Genomic DNA, 19,022 nt, shown 5'->3' with positions numbered 1-19,022 from the left:
CTTCTCAATATTTTACCTTTAAATACATTTGAGCCGCGTCACGACAAAACCAACATAATGCGTTTGCGACCAGCATGGATCCAGACCAGCCTGCGCGTCCGCGCAGTCTGACCAGGATCCATGCTGTTCGCTTACAAACTCTATTACAAATAGAGAAACTGATAGCGAACAGCATGGATTCTGATCAGACTGCGCGGACGCGGCTCATTTTTTTAATTTATGAAAATAAGCATCAATCTGGAGGCTCAAACACTAATGTTTCCTTACACTCTGGCTAATGGGTCTAACTAGTGGTAAGAATTTAAGTAGATAATTAAATGATAATTGATTATATAATTAATAATTTATTTTGATCGACTGTTTGAAAACTGTAAATTTTGTTCCGTCTGGGTTATGCACCAAGTTAGGGTTCAGTTCCCAAATGTTGTACAATAGCGTGTTGCTTGGAAATATTCGTTGAATTTTATCGCAAAGTGCGGTGATTTTTTTATATTATGTTTTTTGTTGTTTTTTGTTTTGTTTTGTTTTTTGTTGTTGTTTTTATGTAACATGTTTTGCTGTCAATAGTAGATATCTGAGATAACGATTCACGTGAGTGCTTGTTAAGAGATTAGCTTATTTAAAACGGGCAGTCTCACATGCCACACATGTAATTTGATAATGCATGGGACATAATATAACGTTATATAGTTAGTATTTCGCAGGTAATACTATAATACATATAATTTGCATCATTTTTCTATCGACAAATCTATTTTTGCTCATTTAATTCTCTGTTTAGCTAGTATGCACGTTGACTACAATTACAATATTCATTTTATTCAAGGATATTAACATGTTTATTTTTAAGGCATTTGAGCCGCGTCACGACAAAACCAACATAGTGCGTTTGCGACCAGCATGGATCCAGACCAGCCTGCGCATCCGCGCAGTCTGATCAGGATCCATGCTGTTCGCTTACAAACCCTAAAAAAGTAGAGAAACTGATAGCGAACAGCATGGATCCTGATCAGACTGCGCGGATGCGCAGGCTGGTCTGGATCCATGCTGGTCGCAAACCCATTATGTTGGTTTTGTCACGACGCGGCTCATTTATTGTACTGAAGCACGGCTTGACTTAATTAAAACCGTGACTATGTAATGTATACCCTGATTATATGTACTCAAATTACACAATGTTGGTCAGTCGGAAAAACTATGGTGGCTGATTATGCCAACTTTTATTGAGCGAGTTTAAGCGAGGCGGAAGGTCGTCTGGTTCAAGTGTATTCGCCATAATTTACATCATACTGTCGTATTTAGATCAGAAGAATTATTCAAACTGAAACGAGTCATGTTTGAAGGACTTAAAAGAACATGGCTATTATTGGACACCATAGTAAATCAATGAGCGTATCGATCGGCAGCATCATCCAGCGTATTTATATACACACTTGTAACATACTAGAGTGTGGTAAAATTACGTTTGTTTGGATTTAACAATGCAGTAAGTACGATTTATAAGCAGATCTTTGTCATTCGTTGTTTTAATTAAGGTGTTGAAAATATGTTGTGTTATTTATAGTAACAGTACCTGTATTGTAGCATCAGGCTGTTAAAATAAGTCCAGGAACACGTGCTAGTTTGCGGTACATGTAGGTTAGATGGTATTTTTTATTTGAAATATTTTTATATAACACATAATGTATATATATTTTCGTAAAAAGAAATTATGGGGCCGAAATGTTATCTTATGTCAATGGCTCAAAGTGTCTCAGCTTTAATTAATATTTATATACAAGTTTTGATATTTTCTAGACAAATATAAACCAGGTAGTATATTAATATATGTACCTGTATAAACACAGACTCATTGTAGCTCTAACAGATATTTGGCATTAAAATTGTTTGCAGAGTGATTTTTGTGAGAATCTACCTATTCAGCAGACTTAAGTCAAGATTGGGAAACAAATATAGTTTTTATTCTAGGCCTTGCTATTTATTAGGAATGATGATACGCATGCATGCATTCATACATGTATGTTATAATAGGTATAAAATGATCATGTGTACTTCCTCATATATATATATACAGAGTTTAAAGCTGCATGCCTCCAGATAAAGGAAATTAGATAAAGGCCAAATGTACTATTGATGTGCAGAAAAGTAAAAAGATTCAATATGCATGTGACAAATAAATTTACATTTACAATTAATGGATGACAGATTTTGTAATATTTATGGCCATATTTCTACTTAGAGACTTAACACATAAAATCAGAGACATAGATAACATCTTATCTACATCTCTGATTAATAAGTTTCTACAACAGGAAGGTATGGTGGCTGATTTGGTACACTTTGTGCGTTGCGTTGTCGATAGCGTCACAACACAACCTATATCGTTATAGTCTTTTCATCTTGTCGCTAGCGAAATGTGTCAACCGGTGCGTTGTCGCATTGCCAACTTGTTGTCCTCAGTCTCTAGCTGAGCACACCGTACGGCACGTTGTTGTGCAGCGCGATGTCACCCTGTCACTTAGCTTATAAGCCAATCCTTTGATTTGAGCAGAGAGACAATGTGACACCGCGACAACATGCCGCATGACAATGCGCTGTTTGGCGTGCATCATTAGCGCAAGGCCCCGTGTTCACAAAGAAAATATCAGGATCAGGATCAGTTGATCCTGATTTTATTTTCATTGTTTTATAAAACTAAAACTGACCGTATTATGCTAGAATCAAATGGAACATATTCAAAATAAATATAATTGCTTATTTGCAAAGAAACCATCCAATTATGGGATAAAATCAACAAATAAGAGAACAAATGCAAAAATAAACGGATCAAAATGAGGATCAATTTTAGGATCAAGATCAAAATTTGGATCAACTGTAAAATACCTATTTCTTGTAAAAATAACAATAAATTCATTCTAAAATTTCATAAACGTGCTATTTCATGACAGTTTTATCAAGTTAATTCTGAAAATTCAATCTAAGAGAATGAATAAAGGAGAATATTCGAGTTTTTAAATTCGATCCTGATCTTGATCCTTAAATCTTTGTGAACACGGGGCCAGGACGACAAGATGAGAGTCGGACATTGCGCACTTTGTCGCACAAAAGCATTCCAAATCAGCCATCATAGTAACTTAGTAAGGGCTATTTTTGCATCTATATATATAATTATAATACTGCATGTTTGTAAGGTCGCTTTTCATTGGATAATCGTGACGTTTATATAGCTTTATATATATGGCTGCTGTCAGTTTATTAAGAAATCACATTTTCCCCCTTAAAAAGGAAGTTTGCTGTATTATAAATTCGTAATAAAGATTCCTGACATCTTATATGGCCGTATATTAATGGTTGTTTGCAATATAATCCTTGCTTAGCTGCTCGGGTTATATATAACAAACAACGGTTTATATAGGGTCAGTATAACCTGTCAAGAATCGTTATAACTAATAATTTATATAATATCCACCTCTTTTTGGTATTTATGTGGATTGAATGTGTAAATTACTTTTCTTGTTCACAATATACAATACATTTCCATGAAAATTAGCATGAATCTGGAGGCATGCTGCTTTAAATATACATTAAAATTTCATGTTCAACTCACAGTTGGTATACAGGATATATATAATATATAGAATTGTTGATATGATTTTACAGATTGAATGCTTTAACAGTCGGTGTAATTTTAGTTAATTTAAAACTACATTAGGAAATTGTACATGATATTGAAGGAAATAAAATTCAGTTAAATTCAAAGTAAGACTTTTTAAAGATTAAGTGAACAGTATAGATAAATGTACTTTTATAATCATATGTTATACTTGCAGTGGAATTTGCATGATGAATACGCATGGATTTTATCAAAACCAACTGAAAATATTTTTTTTGCTATATAATATATCTCTTTATGAGTAGATCTATTTCCATAATTGTTTCAAAATAATGATATGGAACGCTGCAGGGTTTATTCCAGGATTTTGTGAACATGACCCATACCTATGGAATTGGGAATTTAGGCAATGTTTTGTGAAAAATTGGAAAAAAATGCATGAAATAAATTTTGCAGTGATTAAATAAATGCAAAGAATCACTGTCTAGGATGTCATCTTCAAACATTTAAACACCTTAACAGCGAAGAACCCCTCTTTTTAAAAAAAAAAAGATTTAAGAATTTGTTATTCAATATTTTTATTTTGTAACTTCGGTTGGGAATTTTTTCTTGTCAACTGGGAAAATAGTATACTATTTTTAATAAGGAATATGACCGAATATTGGCTATAAAATAGGCAAATAAAAAAAATCCCTGAAGTTGAAGAACAGAACGGACATTTTATTAGATTTGAACATAAGTATAATTATCATCTTACTACTTTAAATCATCAGTGTTAAACATGCCACATAATTATTTAGAACATATAACACAAGTTAAATATATGCTAAAATTTAACATAAATTTACATAATTTAAATTATAATACATACATGACTTTTTGTATGGATAACAAAGACAGTAAGGTAATAATTTAGTAGTAGTACTATTGCATCAGGTATTAATTATTATTTATAAATAAATTTCGAATAACAAATGTCTTTTTCATAAATTTGCACAATTTTACAATATTGTTTTTTTTTTATAATAAGTAATTTAAGCAAATCATGAAATTTAAACACAGATGGTTTGACATAATAAAATGTTTCATTTAACATCATTTAAAGGGAGACACAGGCAAAATTTTCATTTCTTTGTTTTGATTTTTTCATTCATAATATTCTGTAAATGTCCTCAAAATGAATACTCTAGGCAGTCATAGGAACAAATCTTTTCTCATTATAAAGTATTAGATGATGGTTTTCTAACCTGACCCAAGTGGGTCAGGTTAGAGCATTAAGACTTCACAAATTGTTGTCACAGTGAACTGTTAAAGAAATGTTAAAGAACATGTTAAATGAATGACTTAGACTTGTTTCAATCATATGATAGCCACAATATCTGTTATTGTAACTTCCAGGGTATCTCATAATATTTAATGAATTATTATTGTTATAATCAGCTTCATTTTTTGGGATACTGCTATAATTACATGTAATTTATAGAATATTTGTGGGTAAATTTATAAGAATAGAATGATGTATAAAAATATTTTGTTTACAAAGTTTCACAGAAAATCTGTTGAACATCTTCAATTTAACAGTTTGTATATTACTTGAATCAATATTATTGGTTCAAACATAATAATTATAAATCAGTCAAATCAAAATTGAAGTTCAATTTAATAAATTAATATTCATCACCCTCAAGGGACATCACAGGAATGTTCATGCATCTTTCAAATTTAAATTAACTTTATACAAAATAACTTGGCCTCAGATATTGATATTAAATTTCACAGTACAAAAAAAATAACTTAGCATAAATTCCTTCATTTAATTTCACAGTATAAAAAAAAACATGTCTACTTCAGGTTATCGTACTTCAGGTTATCGCAAGAACTTTTTTATCTGTTTAATCAGGTTTTACGTCACTTATCTCAAGAAAGGTACAAGTTCAAAATATATAATGGCTGACTGGCTCCCCAGTAAGATTACAGTGTAAGCAGGAAGTAACACAGTCATCCTTGTAATCACAAGACAGGATATAGGCTCACAAGACAGGGTACAGTGATTTCATTTATGTACTGCGAATTTCGTATCCATTCCTTTTAAAGCTACAATCAAACACAAAATATTTTGAGCGTTTTTTAGCTCGACTTCTTTTTATTAAAAATAGAGGTATTGTTACATGCAGTCACGTTTGTGGTGGAAGTTGCTGCAGCAGCCCTTGCTGTCTACTAGCTTGTAGCTTGATCATAACTTATTAAGTTCTTGGAGAATTGTCTTTATACTTGGCCACAAGAACCCTTTGGACAACGACATTACTTTCACATTGACCTGGCTAACCTTGACATTAATTCATAAATGACCTTGAGCTTAAAGGTCAAATCTCAAAATGTTGCCTCTTTTTTGTGTGGTGATTTTTGCTATTAGTGTCTGTAGCTTTGTCTGTGGCTTTCCATTTTTGAATGGATTAGCTTCAAACTTGAACATAATAATCTTTTATTAATATAAACATTCACTCATAAATGACCTTGACATTGAAGGTCAAATTACTTAAATTTTCATTTTATTTGTTGTATTTGGCTATAACTTTGTTATTATTGAATTGATTGACTTCATGTTATAACAGAACATTCTATAGGATAAGACCCTCATGTTTATCAAACTCAAATTTATCATTGCTCTTTAATGACCTTGACCTTTAAGGTTAAATTATTGAATTTGCACTTATTTTTGTTATAATTGACTGTAACTTGGTAATTTATAATTGGATTATCTTCATACTTTGACAAAGACAACATTTTGGACAAGACCTTAAAGGTTAGCTAACATTGAAATTGAGCTTTTGGACAAGACCTTAAAGGTTGAGCTTAAACATTGAAATTGAGCTTTTGTAACTCATACAGTGAAATTGAGCTTTTGTAACTCATACAGGGACAAAACAACCATTTCATACAGGGACAAAACAACCATTCTAAAAGGTGGAACTGACCTGGACCTTATGCTTTAAATGACCTTGACAGTCAAGGTCAAAGTATTGAATTTTGATTAAGTTGTCATATATGTACAGATCTGATTCATACATGGACAAAACAACACTTGTAATCAAATGGACATATTGTATAATTTAGATATGACCTTGACTGTCAAATACTTGAATTTAGATTATAATTTCTAATCTAATTTTTAATTAATTTTAATTAATTTAATTTTTTTAAATTATAATTTTCTTAACTTAAACATTTATTTATGAAAATGATTCATACTTGGACAAAACAACAAGTGTGACTTGACAGATCTATTAAAATTAAAATAAGGAAACACTTTTTTTTTCATGAATATTCTTTTTAAAGATTTGTTTAAATATGTGTTTGTTAGCTTTTTGAAAAAGTATAAGTAGAGCGTTGCCCTCGTCCAGTGGTGACCCTTGTTTAAATAAAATGTCATAAAAAATTTCACCACCGACTTGTACATTCGTTTACATGGCACTAGAAGATTAATACATGTTTTGTGAGACAAAAAAAAACTCAAGTAAAGTATTTGCAAAGTTTATCCTGCTGTAAATTTAAACAGTTGTGACATTTTGTATTGTACATGTAAATATTGACCCACTCAGTTCAGGGCTCTCGTTTGGTAAAATTTAGGGCCGAATATGGGCCCCATTCCCCCATTAAAATAGTGTGTTTTTTCCCCCTAAAACAGAAAAAATTCCTCCTCAATAATAATATATAACAGCCATAGATCAGGGTTGAATTTTTATACAAAGTATAAAAAATTTACTCAATTTCATTGGAAATAACCAAAATATTTCATGACAGCAGCTTATTGATGATAAATTTGTTAATTGAATCACACTTTCACTTGTTTTTATGAATGAATTTTCTTCTGTTGAAATCCTGGCCCCTTGAATGACAAATATTTGAAAACCATGCAAAATTCCCCCTCAGCATGGACCCTGACCCCAGTCTTAAAATGCTAATGAGAGTCCTGCAGTTGAATTTACTGGGTTGGTTGTGGTTAAAACAATTGTGGGCTTGGTAAGTTTTTTATCCTGTAATCAAATGATGTGCAATTTATCGTAGAAAATTATGTCTATATAAAAAGAGACAAAAATGAAGAACATATCTTGATAATCCAGGTACATGTTTAGGGATGTAATAAAAGGAGTGTTTTTATCTGATTGTCAAGTGAAACATAACAACTGTTAGGTCACAGTTATCTCCTGGAAACTGAAAATTTTTCCTTTATGCATACTTAATAACTGTAAACAAATTTGTTGATGTTTTTAGGCCTGTTTTGTGTGTGGGAAAATTGCTATAATAACAGACAGATGTAATGCAATGTTCAACAAGTATCTTATGTTTCCTAATATAATCTTTATCCCAAGTTATATTATACATATGAGCCGCGTCATGACAAAACCCAACATATTGTGTATGCGACAAGCATGGATCCAGATCAGCCTGCTCATCCGTTCAGTCTGATCAGGATGCATGCTGTTCGCTATCAGTTTCTCTACTTGTTATAGGGTTTGTAAGCGAACAGCATGGATCCTGATCAGACTGTGCGGATGCGCAGGCTGGTCTGGATCCATGCTGGTCGCAAAGGCATTACGTTGGTTTTGTCGTGACGCAGCTCATATATGCGGTCAGAAGCTCTCTTATGATGTTGACCACTCGGTAGGTAATTGGCCTTTCCTTTTCATATTTCAGAGAGATTAATTTAAACAACCAAGCATGGCCTAGTGGATGACACGTTGGACTAGTAATCTAATGATCGCTAGCCGCATGGGTTCAAACTCCTTAGGGTTTCCTTGAGCAAGAAACTAAACACTCATTGCTCAGTACTGGTTGGTTCCAGGAACGGATTCAAAAGTGTATCTATAAGCTTATAGCTTCCTACACAATTGAAATAAAAAAACGTTAAAATTCTGTATAAACCAAGCATTAGTTCAATTTTCTTCTATTCCAGGCAGATAACGAAATGCAAACCCCATTTAGTCCACCTTTCATTATTTATGCACTTGAACAAAAATTATTCTAAATTCTATATAATATTATATACATGTAATTTATTAAGTTATTTTACTGTAATGTATGTATTTTCATTCTATCCTATCTTACATAAACCTAAGACATAAACTGACTTAACTTACCCCCAAAATCTGTATATCCAAATTTTTACCCTTAACAAAGTATCTGCCCCCATTTGAATTTATCAGATCAAATCATATATTTCTTGTCGATAATTAATTTCATTATCAAAGATGCTGTCTGACCAGCTTCTATTTCTCCCATCAAAAGATTTCACACCTATGTGATATTTCTTTGAGAAGCTGGATGAAGCAGACCAAAACCCATAATCAGCTAGCTATCCATTGAACCAAAATATGTTATCAAATCATTAAGACATAATGATAATTTTGATCATGAAAGTAAAAAAGTAGTGCCTGGCTTAACATAATATATTCAAATGTGTATTTTTGAATAAGGAAGCATGCAGACCCTATAACTTATAATGTTGGTGGTTCCTTGGTTCTAATTTCTCCATTGACTTTGGATTCTTTCATGAGAGGAAGTCCTAAAATCCAGCTAGCTGAAGAATAAGTAGTTGTACTGCTCTGGTGCTCCTGCTAAAAGTAATGCACACACAGATACCCAAGATCCAATAAATTTATCTTATTTCCTTACTTTTTTTTCTAAATCTATCCTAATTTCTCCCTAATTTCTCTAATTAAGTCTATCCTAATTTCTCTAATTTACTCTATCCTTATGTCACTTATTTAGTCAATCCTAATTAATCTCTGATATATATGTCTGAGGTCTGTGTGACCATTACTACATGTATTTATTATATCAGGGTGTGCCAGGTTTATACTTTTAAACATTAAACATATATTTTAGATATTATGTTTTATTTCAGATATGAGGTGGCAAAGGATGGACATGAATTTTACAAGATTAAGAGGCATAGTGATTCGGTGTTGTGTAATCTTCACCATCACTTGTGTTGCATGGTATATGTATATGTCACAGCCCGACATGTCACTGGAAATTATACAGAAAGCTTGTTCTGTAGGACATATAGGGTCAAAGGTAACAGACCAAATACCTGGCAACGATGATAAATCAGATGATATGAAACAAGTTGTGGCTGTAGCAAAGGCTGCAAGTAAACATAATGGTGCAGTTCTCGTTAGTGTAGTGAACGATGCATTTCTACCATTTGCTTACAGCTGGCTGTGCAATACTAAACATATGAATATTCATAAATCAGTTCTTGTTATAACTACAGACTCTCTCTCTAAACGAAGACTGAACCAAGATTGTCCTGACTTAAACGTTGTTAAACTTAATTTGAACATTCCACGAGGTAACCAGGAATACAGTAAGGCCGGATATGTTCAAATTATGATACGAAGAACGGAACTGCTGTTAGAATTATTACAGGCCGACATAGAAATTCTATTGTTAGAATTTGACTATATGTGGTTTGACAATCCATTACCTGGCTTGCAAAATATGAAAGGTGTTGACTTTCTAATAAACCCAGTGACTAGCACTGAAGTGGTGTATAATGGTGGATTTTTATACATGTTTCCAACGGTGCGGTCAAAAGCTCTATGGAAAAAGCTAACAGATATGATGCATGATTTGGAAAAACAGATCGCCAAGAAATCGGAAACTTTTGAAGTGTCAGCAGATGAAAATGACCAAGTGTATTTTACAACTTTGATAAAGGAAAGGTAAGTGATAAAACTTAACAACTCCTAGCCCCAAACCCCCTGCCCCCACCCCAAGATTATAATAAAGTAATACGTCTTAGAACTAAGAAATATTTAAGGTAATGTTAATTTGAACATTTTGCATGAATTGACATTTATGCATCAGTATATTTACATACATATATCATGGCCTTTGAAGCACATTTATACTTTAATACATGTAGCTGAATCACTTATGATCATGGGTTCAAATTTCAATAAACGCACTTACATGTCAATGAATTTACATTGTACTCAGAAAGACACTTCTTATGTTATTAAGAAAGACACTTCTTACATTGTATGTTATTATTGTTTATAATGGACTATAATTTATTATTATGTTAAATAAATCAATATCTCATACATGTTAAAACAATGTCTGATAGATTACTAGATCTACTAGATTAACGCAAGGATTCAAAGGCGTTAGATGAGGGGTTAAGGGGCCATATGACCCCCCACCTCCATCACTCCTGAGATTTGGCTAGTATATCAAACTCGTAGATCTGAAGTTTTAATGTCAACTTCTAATTTTCTAGTTTTCGAGTGAAAATTATGCAAAAAGTGATGAAAATTGCACAAAAATTGGACAAGTGACTCTGTGAAAAACTGGTTACGCTTGAAATCCCAAACTCTCACTGGAAGTAATAAGTTATGTGGCAGGTTGTTAAAATATATTTTACGACCCTATCTAAGAATAATCTTTGATCAGCACCTGAAATTTATTAAAATTTTGTTATCAATTTTAAAACAAGTATAAAATCCATAAGAAATAAAAGTTTGATAAATGTTTTATAACAAATATCATGCATTTAACATCAGTATTAAGAGTTTCATGTCTTTGCCGCAAATTTAAGTGTCTGAATAAGAACTGCCTCCCTGAATTGTGCTAAGGTCACAAACTTTTAAAGATTTTTTTAATTAATGTTGCCAACATAAAACTTTTATTTATAGTAAGAATACTGAAATTGATAATTTCCTCTTACATCTCTTTCCTTAAGAAAGTTGAAAGTGTGTACATTTTTCACATTCTATATTGCTTAGTCAACCATCATGATCATGGATGAATGATTTCATGGAAATAATGCGCAGAAAGTGGTCAAACCGCAGTTGTTTTGAAATTTGGAAAGTGTATCTCTATAGGCAGGGCCCTCGTTTTGGGGTCATGCAAGGAATTGAAATGCCTGGCGTAGTGAGCGCCCAACACGGAAACTCTCAGTTTGTGGAATGGGATACTGATGTCGGTCCTTTTCTAAATTAATCCGTGACATCCAGTTATCCTTTTAGTAAATGATTGTAATATATAACACAAAAGTCCAGTGTTGATGTTATTTCATTTATTTTGTACAGTTATGGAATTAAAGTTTCTAAAATACATGTATAGCATAATAATATACATGTATATAGTCCACATATATATTTTCACAGCAATAGCACCTGACTTTACCTAAGTTAATTTTACTGTTTAGGTGTCTGCACCTGTCCAGAAATAAAATAGAGGCACATCAAAGTTTATCATGATAACAGTACTCATAAGATTAAGAAGGGTGATTTTAATCCCAATATGATGTTCACAATGTAATTGTGGCTTTAAAACATTACAGTATGATGACAACATTTTAATCTATGTTTTAAGGTTTGCCAATGTGAGAACGCGGGAACTGCCACTACATACATATGCGGATGGACAATGGTACGAGCTCACTGAGAAGGAAAGAAAAAGTCAAAATACAATAGTCATCAGTAATAATTTTGTTCTAGGTTGGTGTTTTTATATCTTTGATAAATTAAATTAACTGGACCATTTTGTAAAAAATTACATTATATGTTTTCATTAATTTTGATGACATATATTTAAGTTATTCTTGCATATCAGAATGGCATTTCCATTAGTTTTACCCATGTTGTAAATTTAATATTTCGATCCAAACCATAACATATGATCTTTAAAGTTACACTGCAACAAACTTTTAATATCCTGCTGGTATTATATAACATACTTTACCTGTTCCGGGTCAATGCATGGTGTATTTACAATATACCCGGTAGGTAAAAGGTGTAACAAACAATGTTGTAAAAATGAATTATTTAGTTGCCAAGCGAGGGAAAATTTGCACAAAGTTCTGTTCACATTGTTGGATTTTGAAAGTTAGGGTGTTGGATCCTAGTTACCATGTATAGAGATTAAAACCGAAGTTAACCCTAACCCTGAACCGGAAGTGATTTACTGTTGCCACATTAGCCTGGGTTCCAGTCTGTCGATTTTTTATGTGCTTCTGTTCAACAAATCGATATTGTTGATATAATGGATAACACGAATGAGTATGAAATACAAAATGTATTGCATATGTTATGAATAAGCAAAAAATATCAACGCCTGAATCCCAGGCTAACTGCACATCTGTGTAGTTAATTGACCATTGAAATTTGACCTGAGCAAAATCTGACAAGTGAAGTCTGACGCAGGCTTTTTATTGATGGCTGACTAACTTCAGATTTTCTTCAGTCTTGATATCCCCCAAAAAATATCCAAAAAATAAAAATGCACATTGCAACCTTGTATTTTATCACTTTAATTAATTCAACTTGTTTAATATATTCAATATGAAAAGACACTTGGATAAGATTCTTTATTTTATTAGAAATTTATAAAATTGTTACAAATGACTTCTCAAATCTTTTAATAACATCTTTTGCTGATGAAAGTAAAGTAAACAAATGGTTGACAAAACTCTCTTAAGCAGGAAGTACATGGTAATTTCAAGCATTTAAATAAACATTTTGCAAAGGACACTGTTAAATATTACTGCACTGATCATAAGGGTGGATTCATTAATAATAGGCTTAATGTTTTATTTGTCTGTTTCTCAACCCAATAAGACAATAATCAAGGCTCAGCCACATGTCCTACAAATTGTAACCATCTGGTTAGCTCACTAGGTAAAGCGTTGGACTGTGAATCTGGCGACCTTATTCCAGGGTTCGATTCCTGGACAGTGCAGGTCACTTTTGTTGTGATTCATCATGAAATCTTTCTTTTCTACGGTCATTAGAACTGTGTACCTCTGCTCCGGCATGTACAGAAGTTATCAGTTTCTTGCCAAGGTGAAAGGAACTACTACTGGTAAACTGCTTAACAGCCTGTCAAGGAACGATGCGGTGGCTGAACTGTGCTCTGGTAAATTCAATGTGGCTTACTGCCGTGATCCAAAGTGAAAACTTCCAACACCACCACCACATATTAACATGTACTAATTGTTTATAACCAAGTTTTGTTTCTTCATAAATTTGGCACCAGTACTGATTAGTTAAAGAAGTGAGGATGGAGCTGTGACCTAGTGGTTAAGGTGTCGATCTGCCTCTCAACCCAGATATCATGGATTGAGCCCTACTTGGGTTACACGACCATGTTTCTTCATATTACACAAGTACTGGTTGGTTCCAGGAGGCAGATTCGAAAGTGATTAATATAAGTTGCAAGAACTTGTTTCGCAATCGAGCTTAAAGAAATATGTTTTAACCATTAGTTTAAGAAGTGATGATAATCAAGAAAGATAATTCTTTTCCAAATAAACAGACATGTCCATTTTTAAATCTGGACAAAAACTGCCACTGTAAAATTTTAAGGAAAATTTCAAGATTATAATTGTATTGACTGAATAGTGAACAGTGCAGGAAATTATCAGATGGCATTAAGTTGGGTAAATGATTAAGGACAATGGCCTTTATATTGTGAAATCATTTAGTGAAATGTACTGGCATATATGGCCATATCGAATGTTCATGTACTTTGTAACTCTTGTGCCTAGAGGGTAGAAAAGTCATTTAAGCTATTGCTGATTATGTATAGTGATAATAAAATATTATTTTGTTTTATGAAGTCATTAAATATATTGTTCTATCTTTGTGTCATTGCAGGTAACTTAAATAAAATGAAGCGTGCACAGAAGTGGAATCACTGGTTTTTACACAATGACTGCACATGTAATGCTGACCTTGTTTTAAAGATGGTCCATAAATAACATAAAGGCAAAATTATAGGCGTTTTTTTAATTTGATAATATTAACTATAAAAAAAAAAACTAATATGAAGTGAAACAGGTTGACTAATCTATTGTGATGGGTAGTGCACCGTGAAGCTAAAACGGTAAAAGTTAGTTTGTACCTACAGATTAGCTGGGAAAAACCCACGTTGCCGAGTTCCGGAAAAATGTCTATTATTTAATGTGACACATGGAAAAGTCCTTCCAGTAATGAACTAACAATTTCAAGGATATTTAGGAACAGGCACATGGTAGTGAAAGGAAGTTCAAATTTTTATACAGGTGGTCGGAAAATAGCTGTATAAAGACATAAAAGGTGTTCAAAACTCTTGCCAAATCATAAATATTCCAGATATTTTGTTCATATTAATTGTGGGGGTGGGGAATTGAAACCGTCTATTGTACGAGTGAGACTAAAAAAAGGATTGGAGCACCACACTAAATACCGTATTCCAGTATATACCTGACAAGGCGCTTGAATGATAAAATGCTAAAATTTAGCCTTTTTTTACCCAACGAAATGAACTTTAAAAGGTCTAATTCATCTTTTTTCACTTGATTTATGTACTATTATGAATGAAAAATGTAATTATCGGCGGAAAAAACAACAATATTTGTCTATTTAGTGATCATGGTTTCTGCAAGCGTCTAGAGGTATTGCTCCAGTCCTGTAATGAGTTAAATCCCTATTGTACATAATTGTATGAGATTTTTGAAACAGTTTTAGGCCTATACCAAGTATTAGATTACAATGAATCGATTCATACATGAACCTGGGTTAACACAAGCTGTTAAGGGTTATATATGGTGGCTGATTTGGAACCCTTTAGTGAGTCGTGCTAGCGACAACAGGACAAAGCACTAAACGGCGCATTGTTGGACTTTTGTCTTGTTGTCCTGTCCCTTACGATGTACCACAAACGGCGTTTTCGTGCGGCGTGATGTCACATTGTCGCTCGGTTCAAATCAAAGGATTGGCTTATAATAAGCTAAGTGACAAACGCCACATGACAACGTTTGGCGCTGTGTTGTGTTGACACTAGCGACAAGACGAAAGGGGATTACAATATATCTATCGACAATGCAATGTACCAAATCAACCACCATACTTATAAGTTACAGTACACTAGTCTAAGGATGAATTTTCATTTTAACCAGAATTATAATTTGTTGAAGATGTTTTGTATTTCCATTTTTGGAACTGTTAGTCATTGGTTTGGAGATATTGAGATGAAATTCAGTTAGTGCAGTCAGTGGACCAACAGTTTACTAACCAGGTCAGACTGTATGGATGTGCAGGCTGGCCTTATGCTATACTGGTGGCGAAAGTGTCACTTTATGTTCAAATAGTCTAAGGTGTTGATATTTTTTGCCATATTTTAAATAGTGTTTATTTTGTTGATTTATGATGAAGGAAAATCAAACAAGAACTTTTCTTATATGTGCAAATTGATAAATTGATTAAAGGTAGTCTTTTTAATGCTTACCTAGTTGTATTAGAGTCTGGTCAAATCGCAGAATTTAAAGCTTACTTAGTTGTATAAGAATCTGGTAAGAGTTTGTACAGATTTTCAGGCTGACCTGATTGTATTATAGCCTAGTCATCTTGTACAAACTTTCAGGTTGGACTAGTTTTATTATAACATGGACAGATTGTACAAATTTGCCTGATTTTATTATTGATGGCAGAGATGTTTCATTAATTTACTGCAAACATTTTAACTGTTTACACAAAATATTTGTCAAGCAGAAAAAATAATGTGTCATCACAAGTAGTTGTCAATAAGTAATATTTAAGATGGCTTTTGTCAACAAGTAGTATTTAAGATGATTTTGATGCTTTGGGGTAAAAATTCTTACAAATGTTTAAGTGATAATTAATATATGAAAGAGGATACTGAAGTGTGACACTTTAATTTACATCTGTCATGTATTATAAATTATTCTTGATTTCATCTATCCTGTATTAAACAGGATGTTCATTTCCTCTTATCTTCTAACATGATATATTGAAGTTAACAGCTGGTTTCATTTTTTTTACATCATTTATATTTAACTCATTTCCGGAGATTGTGATAAAGTTCTATGAATATACATCGAATACAGGAAGTACAGTATAACCTTCACATAGTAACATCCTGTTGTGAGTAAAAGATTTATGTTATTCCCGAATAAAGTGTTGCTATAGTGAGGGTAAATCTAGAGTCTATTAGTATTGGGGAAGATTTATAAATTATGTTATGGTTGTTAAGGAGAGGTTATTACTCTCACAGGGGGTCGCTCTTACAGGTGGTCACTCTAACAGGGGGTCACTTTACAGAGGTTTCACTGTAATATACAACGAAATGTGTTTTAAGAGATTAATCATTTAAGCTCACAAGTAAAAGCAAATTGTGGTTATTTACTGCCTGTCTGTCCACTCAATAAAAAGATTTATTCTCCTTTTAAATCACATCACATATACCATGCAATCAATTTGTGATTTGTTAAGACCAAACTTAATCAAACAAGCAATGAGAAAAATTAATTTCAGTGCCTGAACATTCAAACTTTAATTCATGTAAGATGCTGTGTGAAAACATGTTTTCAAACGGTGGAAGAAAGCAATAATTTTTGTGCGATTAAATATTTGCGTATAATTTCAATTCGCATAAAATTAAGATAACTTAGAGATTTTGAATAACTCTGGTTTCCAAAACAACAGTAAATAATTTTTTTTTTTTTGAAAGATAGTTTTCAAATAAGTCTGGAGAAATGACCCTTTTTGTGAGAACAATTTTCAGACATGCATGTTGTTAAAGTTGGGGTTTATTATTGTTTATTATTATGTATAAGAGGTTTTAATTGCTCAACAACATTTTTCATAAATTTTGATGAATCATCAAATATTGAATGTTAGATATAATGTTCATTTTATTATGCAAGAAAGCTTGCTTATTTTTATTGTATACAGTCTTGTGTTATATAATATAATGATAAATCATGTATAAAATTTGAGCCGCGTCACACCAAAACCAACATAATGGGTTTGCGGCCAGCATGGATCCAGACCAGCCTACGCATCCGCGCAGTCTGATCAGGATCCATGCTGTTTGCTATCAGTTTCACTACTTGTTATAGGGTTTGTAAGTGAACAGCATGGATCCTGATCAGACTGCGCGGATGCGCAGGCTTGTTTGGATCCATGCTGGTTGCAAACCCATTATGTTTGTTTTGTCATGGCGCGGCTCAAATGTTGTTGTTGTTTTAAACATGTGTATATTTCAAAATTTACTTATTTTTTAACCATTACTATTTCATGCTTTCTTACTTTTTACGTGGTTTAAAAGGTTCATATTTTAACATTTTTTATGCACTTTATAGCTAAATAATTACAAAACTTTTGAAATTGTGTTTGTGCATGTATGCTTGTATACACATGTTAAAATTTTATGCATTTTAAAATAGACAAAATATTTGTTTACTAAAAGTCTGAGGCTTGTTATAATGCTTTGTTGCAGTTTTTTTTTTAACATTTTGATATGTAGTCTGCTTATTTATGTAGTTTAAAACCTAAACTTAAAATGATAAATCTTAATTTATTTTGCTGTTTCAGTCGAAACATTTTATAAAAGTAGGGGACAATACTCTTTTGAAAATTCATATGATTTTCTACAAATTTTATATTTTGAAAATGTCTTAACATGCTTGGCTGATATGATTGTAATAGTAATTACATGTAAAATACCTATAATAAATGAGGGGTTTTGATTGGTAAAAAGGCCAAAAATGTTCCATGTTTCCATAGTCACCCTACATACCCACATTTTAAACTGCCAGCCCTGGTCATTTATTATTTTCTCTCTTAAATTTTCTTCTCACTTTTTAATCTTTTATTTGCTGAGTTTTTTTAAATGGAACTGTCCACCTTTTATTTTGGACCTATCCATTAACAATTTTAGGGAAATCAGGAAATTTAAACATTGGGTCAGCCAACAGTATAAAGCCTGGTCAGACTTACACAAATGGCTGATCATGATCCACATTGTGTTGACCAAAAATGATGCTGGTCAAGATTTGGAAGCTCATTACACATATCTATCATGTTATAGGTAACAATAATAATCAAATAAATTGGATGTGCAATATTATAAATTTGTAATAGAATCTTATGACAGGTTATTTTATCATGTCAAAATACTCATACATGTAGTTGTTTTGGTATATTAAACTTTCATTTTAGCATCTTTGGTTATGATCAGAGACAAAGATAACAGAGATAAGCAGCTCCTATATACTCCATTGAAATATCACTCATGCCTATCAAAAAGTGAAATATTAGGCATTTTGTAGCAAATAAAACTTAATGGATGTACATTTGATCCTTTAATATTATATACCATTTGAAAGGTAAATCTTTTATCTTTTGCTGCATGTTAAAATATTGGTAACTTTCCATGCCTTTCACTTAGAAAAACATGGCAGAACATACCCACTGAGCCAGTTTTTTGTCATATGAATAGTTTTGTAACAAAAATTATTATAGTAGTTCTCTTTAAAAAATGATGTAACATTTATTTAAATGGGAACTGTAAATATTTTTACCTGCAGCCATAGACAAATGCATAAGCTTTCAGA

At 32.4% G+C, this 19,022-nt stretch overlaps 1 protein-coding gene across 5 annotated transcripts; it reads left to right on the top strand.

Annotated features, from left to right (window-relative positions):
• The first annotated feature begins 641 nt into the window (after nucleotides 1-641).
• Nucleotides 642-18,646, top strand: LOC132725419 (uncharacterized). 5 transcript variants are annotated; one of them, XM_060710541.1, is made up of 5 exons: nucleotides 1,286-1,486; nucleotides 5,514-5,655; nucleotides 9,519-10,341; nucleotides 11,999-12,123; nucleotides 14,281-18,646. In XM_060710541.1, exons 3-5 carry the CDS (start codon nucleotides 9,521-9,523, stop codon nucleotides 14,382-14,384), a joined length of 1,050 nt encoding a protein of 349 aa, XP_060566524.1. In that variant the 5' UTR covers nucleotides 1,286-1,486; nucleotides 5,514-5,655; nucleotides 9,519-9,520; the 3' UTR covers nucleotides 14,385-18,646. The 5 variants fall into 5 exon arrangements, with proteins under 5 accessions (XP_060566529.1, XP_060566524.1, XP_060566527.1 ...); XM_060710542.1 differs by lacking the exon at nucleotides 1,286-1,486 and adding an exon at nucleotides 1,518-1,646; XM_060710546.1 differs by lacking the exons at nucleotides 1,286-1,486; nucleotides 5,514-5,655 and adding an exon at nucleotides 642-704.
• The last annotated feature ends 376 nt before the right edge of the window (nucleotides 18,647-19,022 follow it).

Source organism: Ruditapes philippinarum, unplaced genomic scaffold (assembly GCF_026571515.1).
Source record: "Ruditapes philippinarum isolate M1 unplaced genomic scaffold, ASM2657151v2 ctg2598_1_1_1_1, whole genome shotgun sequence".
NCBI classification, from domain to species: domain Eukaryota; kingdom Metazoa; phylum Mollusca; class Bivalvia; order Venerida; family Veneridae; genus Ruditapes; species Ruditapes philippinarum.
Note: the sequence above shows the minus strand (reverse complement) of the source record. Positions and strands in the feature narration are given on the sequence as shown.

Coding starts and splice junctions, on each gene's coding strand:
- LOC132725419 (XM_060710546.1), top strand. CDS start 9,521: ATGAGGTGGCAAAGGATGGACATGAATTTTACAAGATTAAGAGGCATA. Junction 10,342..11,998: donor ACAACTTTGATAAAGGAAAG/GTAAGTGATAAA, acceptor CTATGTTTTAAG/GTTTGCCAATGTGAGAACGC. Junction 12,124..14,280: donor CAGTAATAATTTTGTTCTAG/GTTGGTGTTTTT, acceptor GTGTCATTGCAG/GTAACTTAAATAAAATGAAG.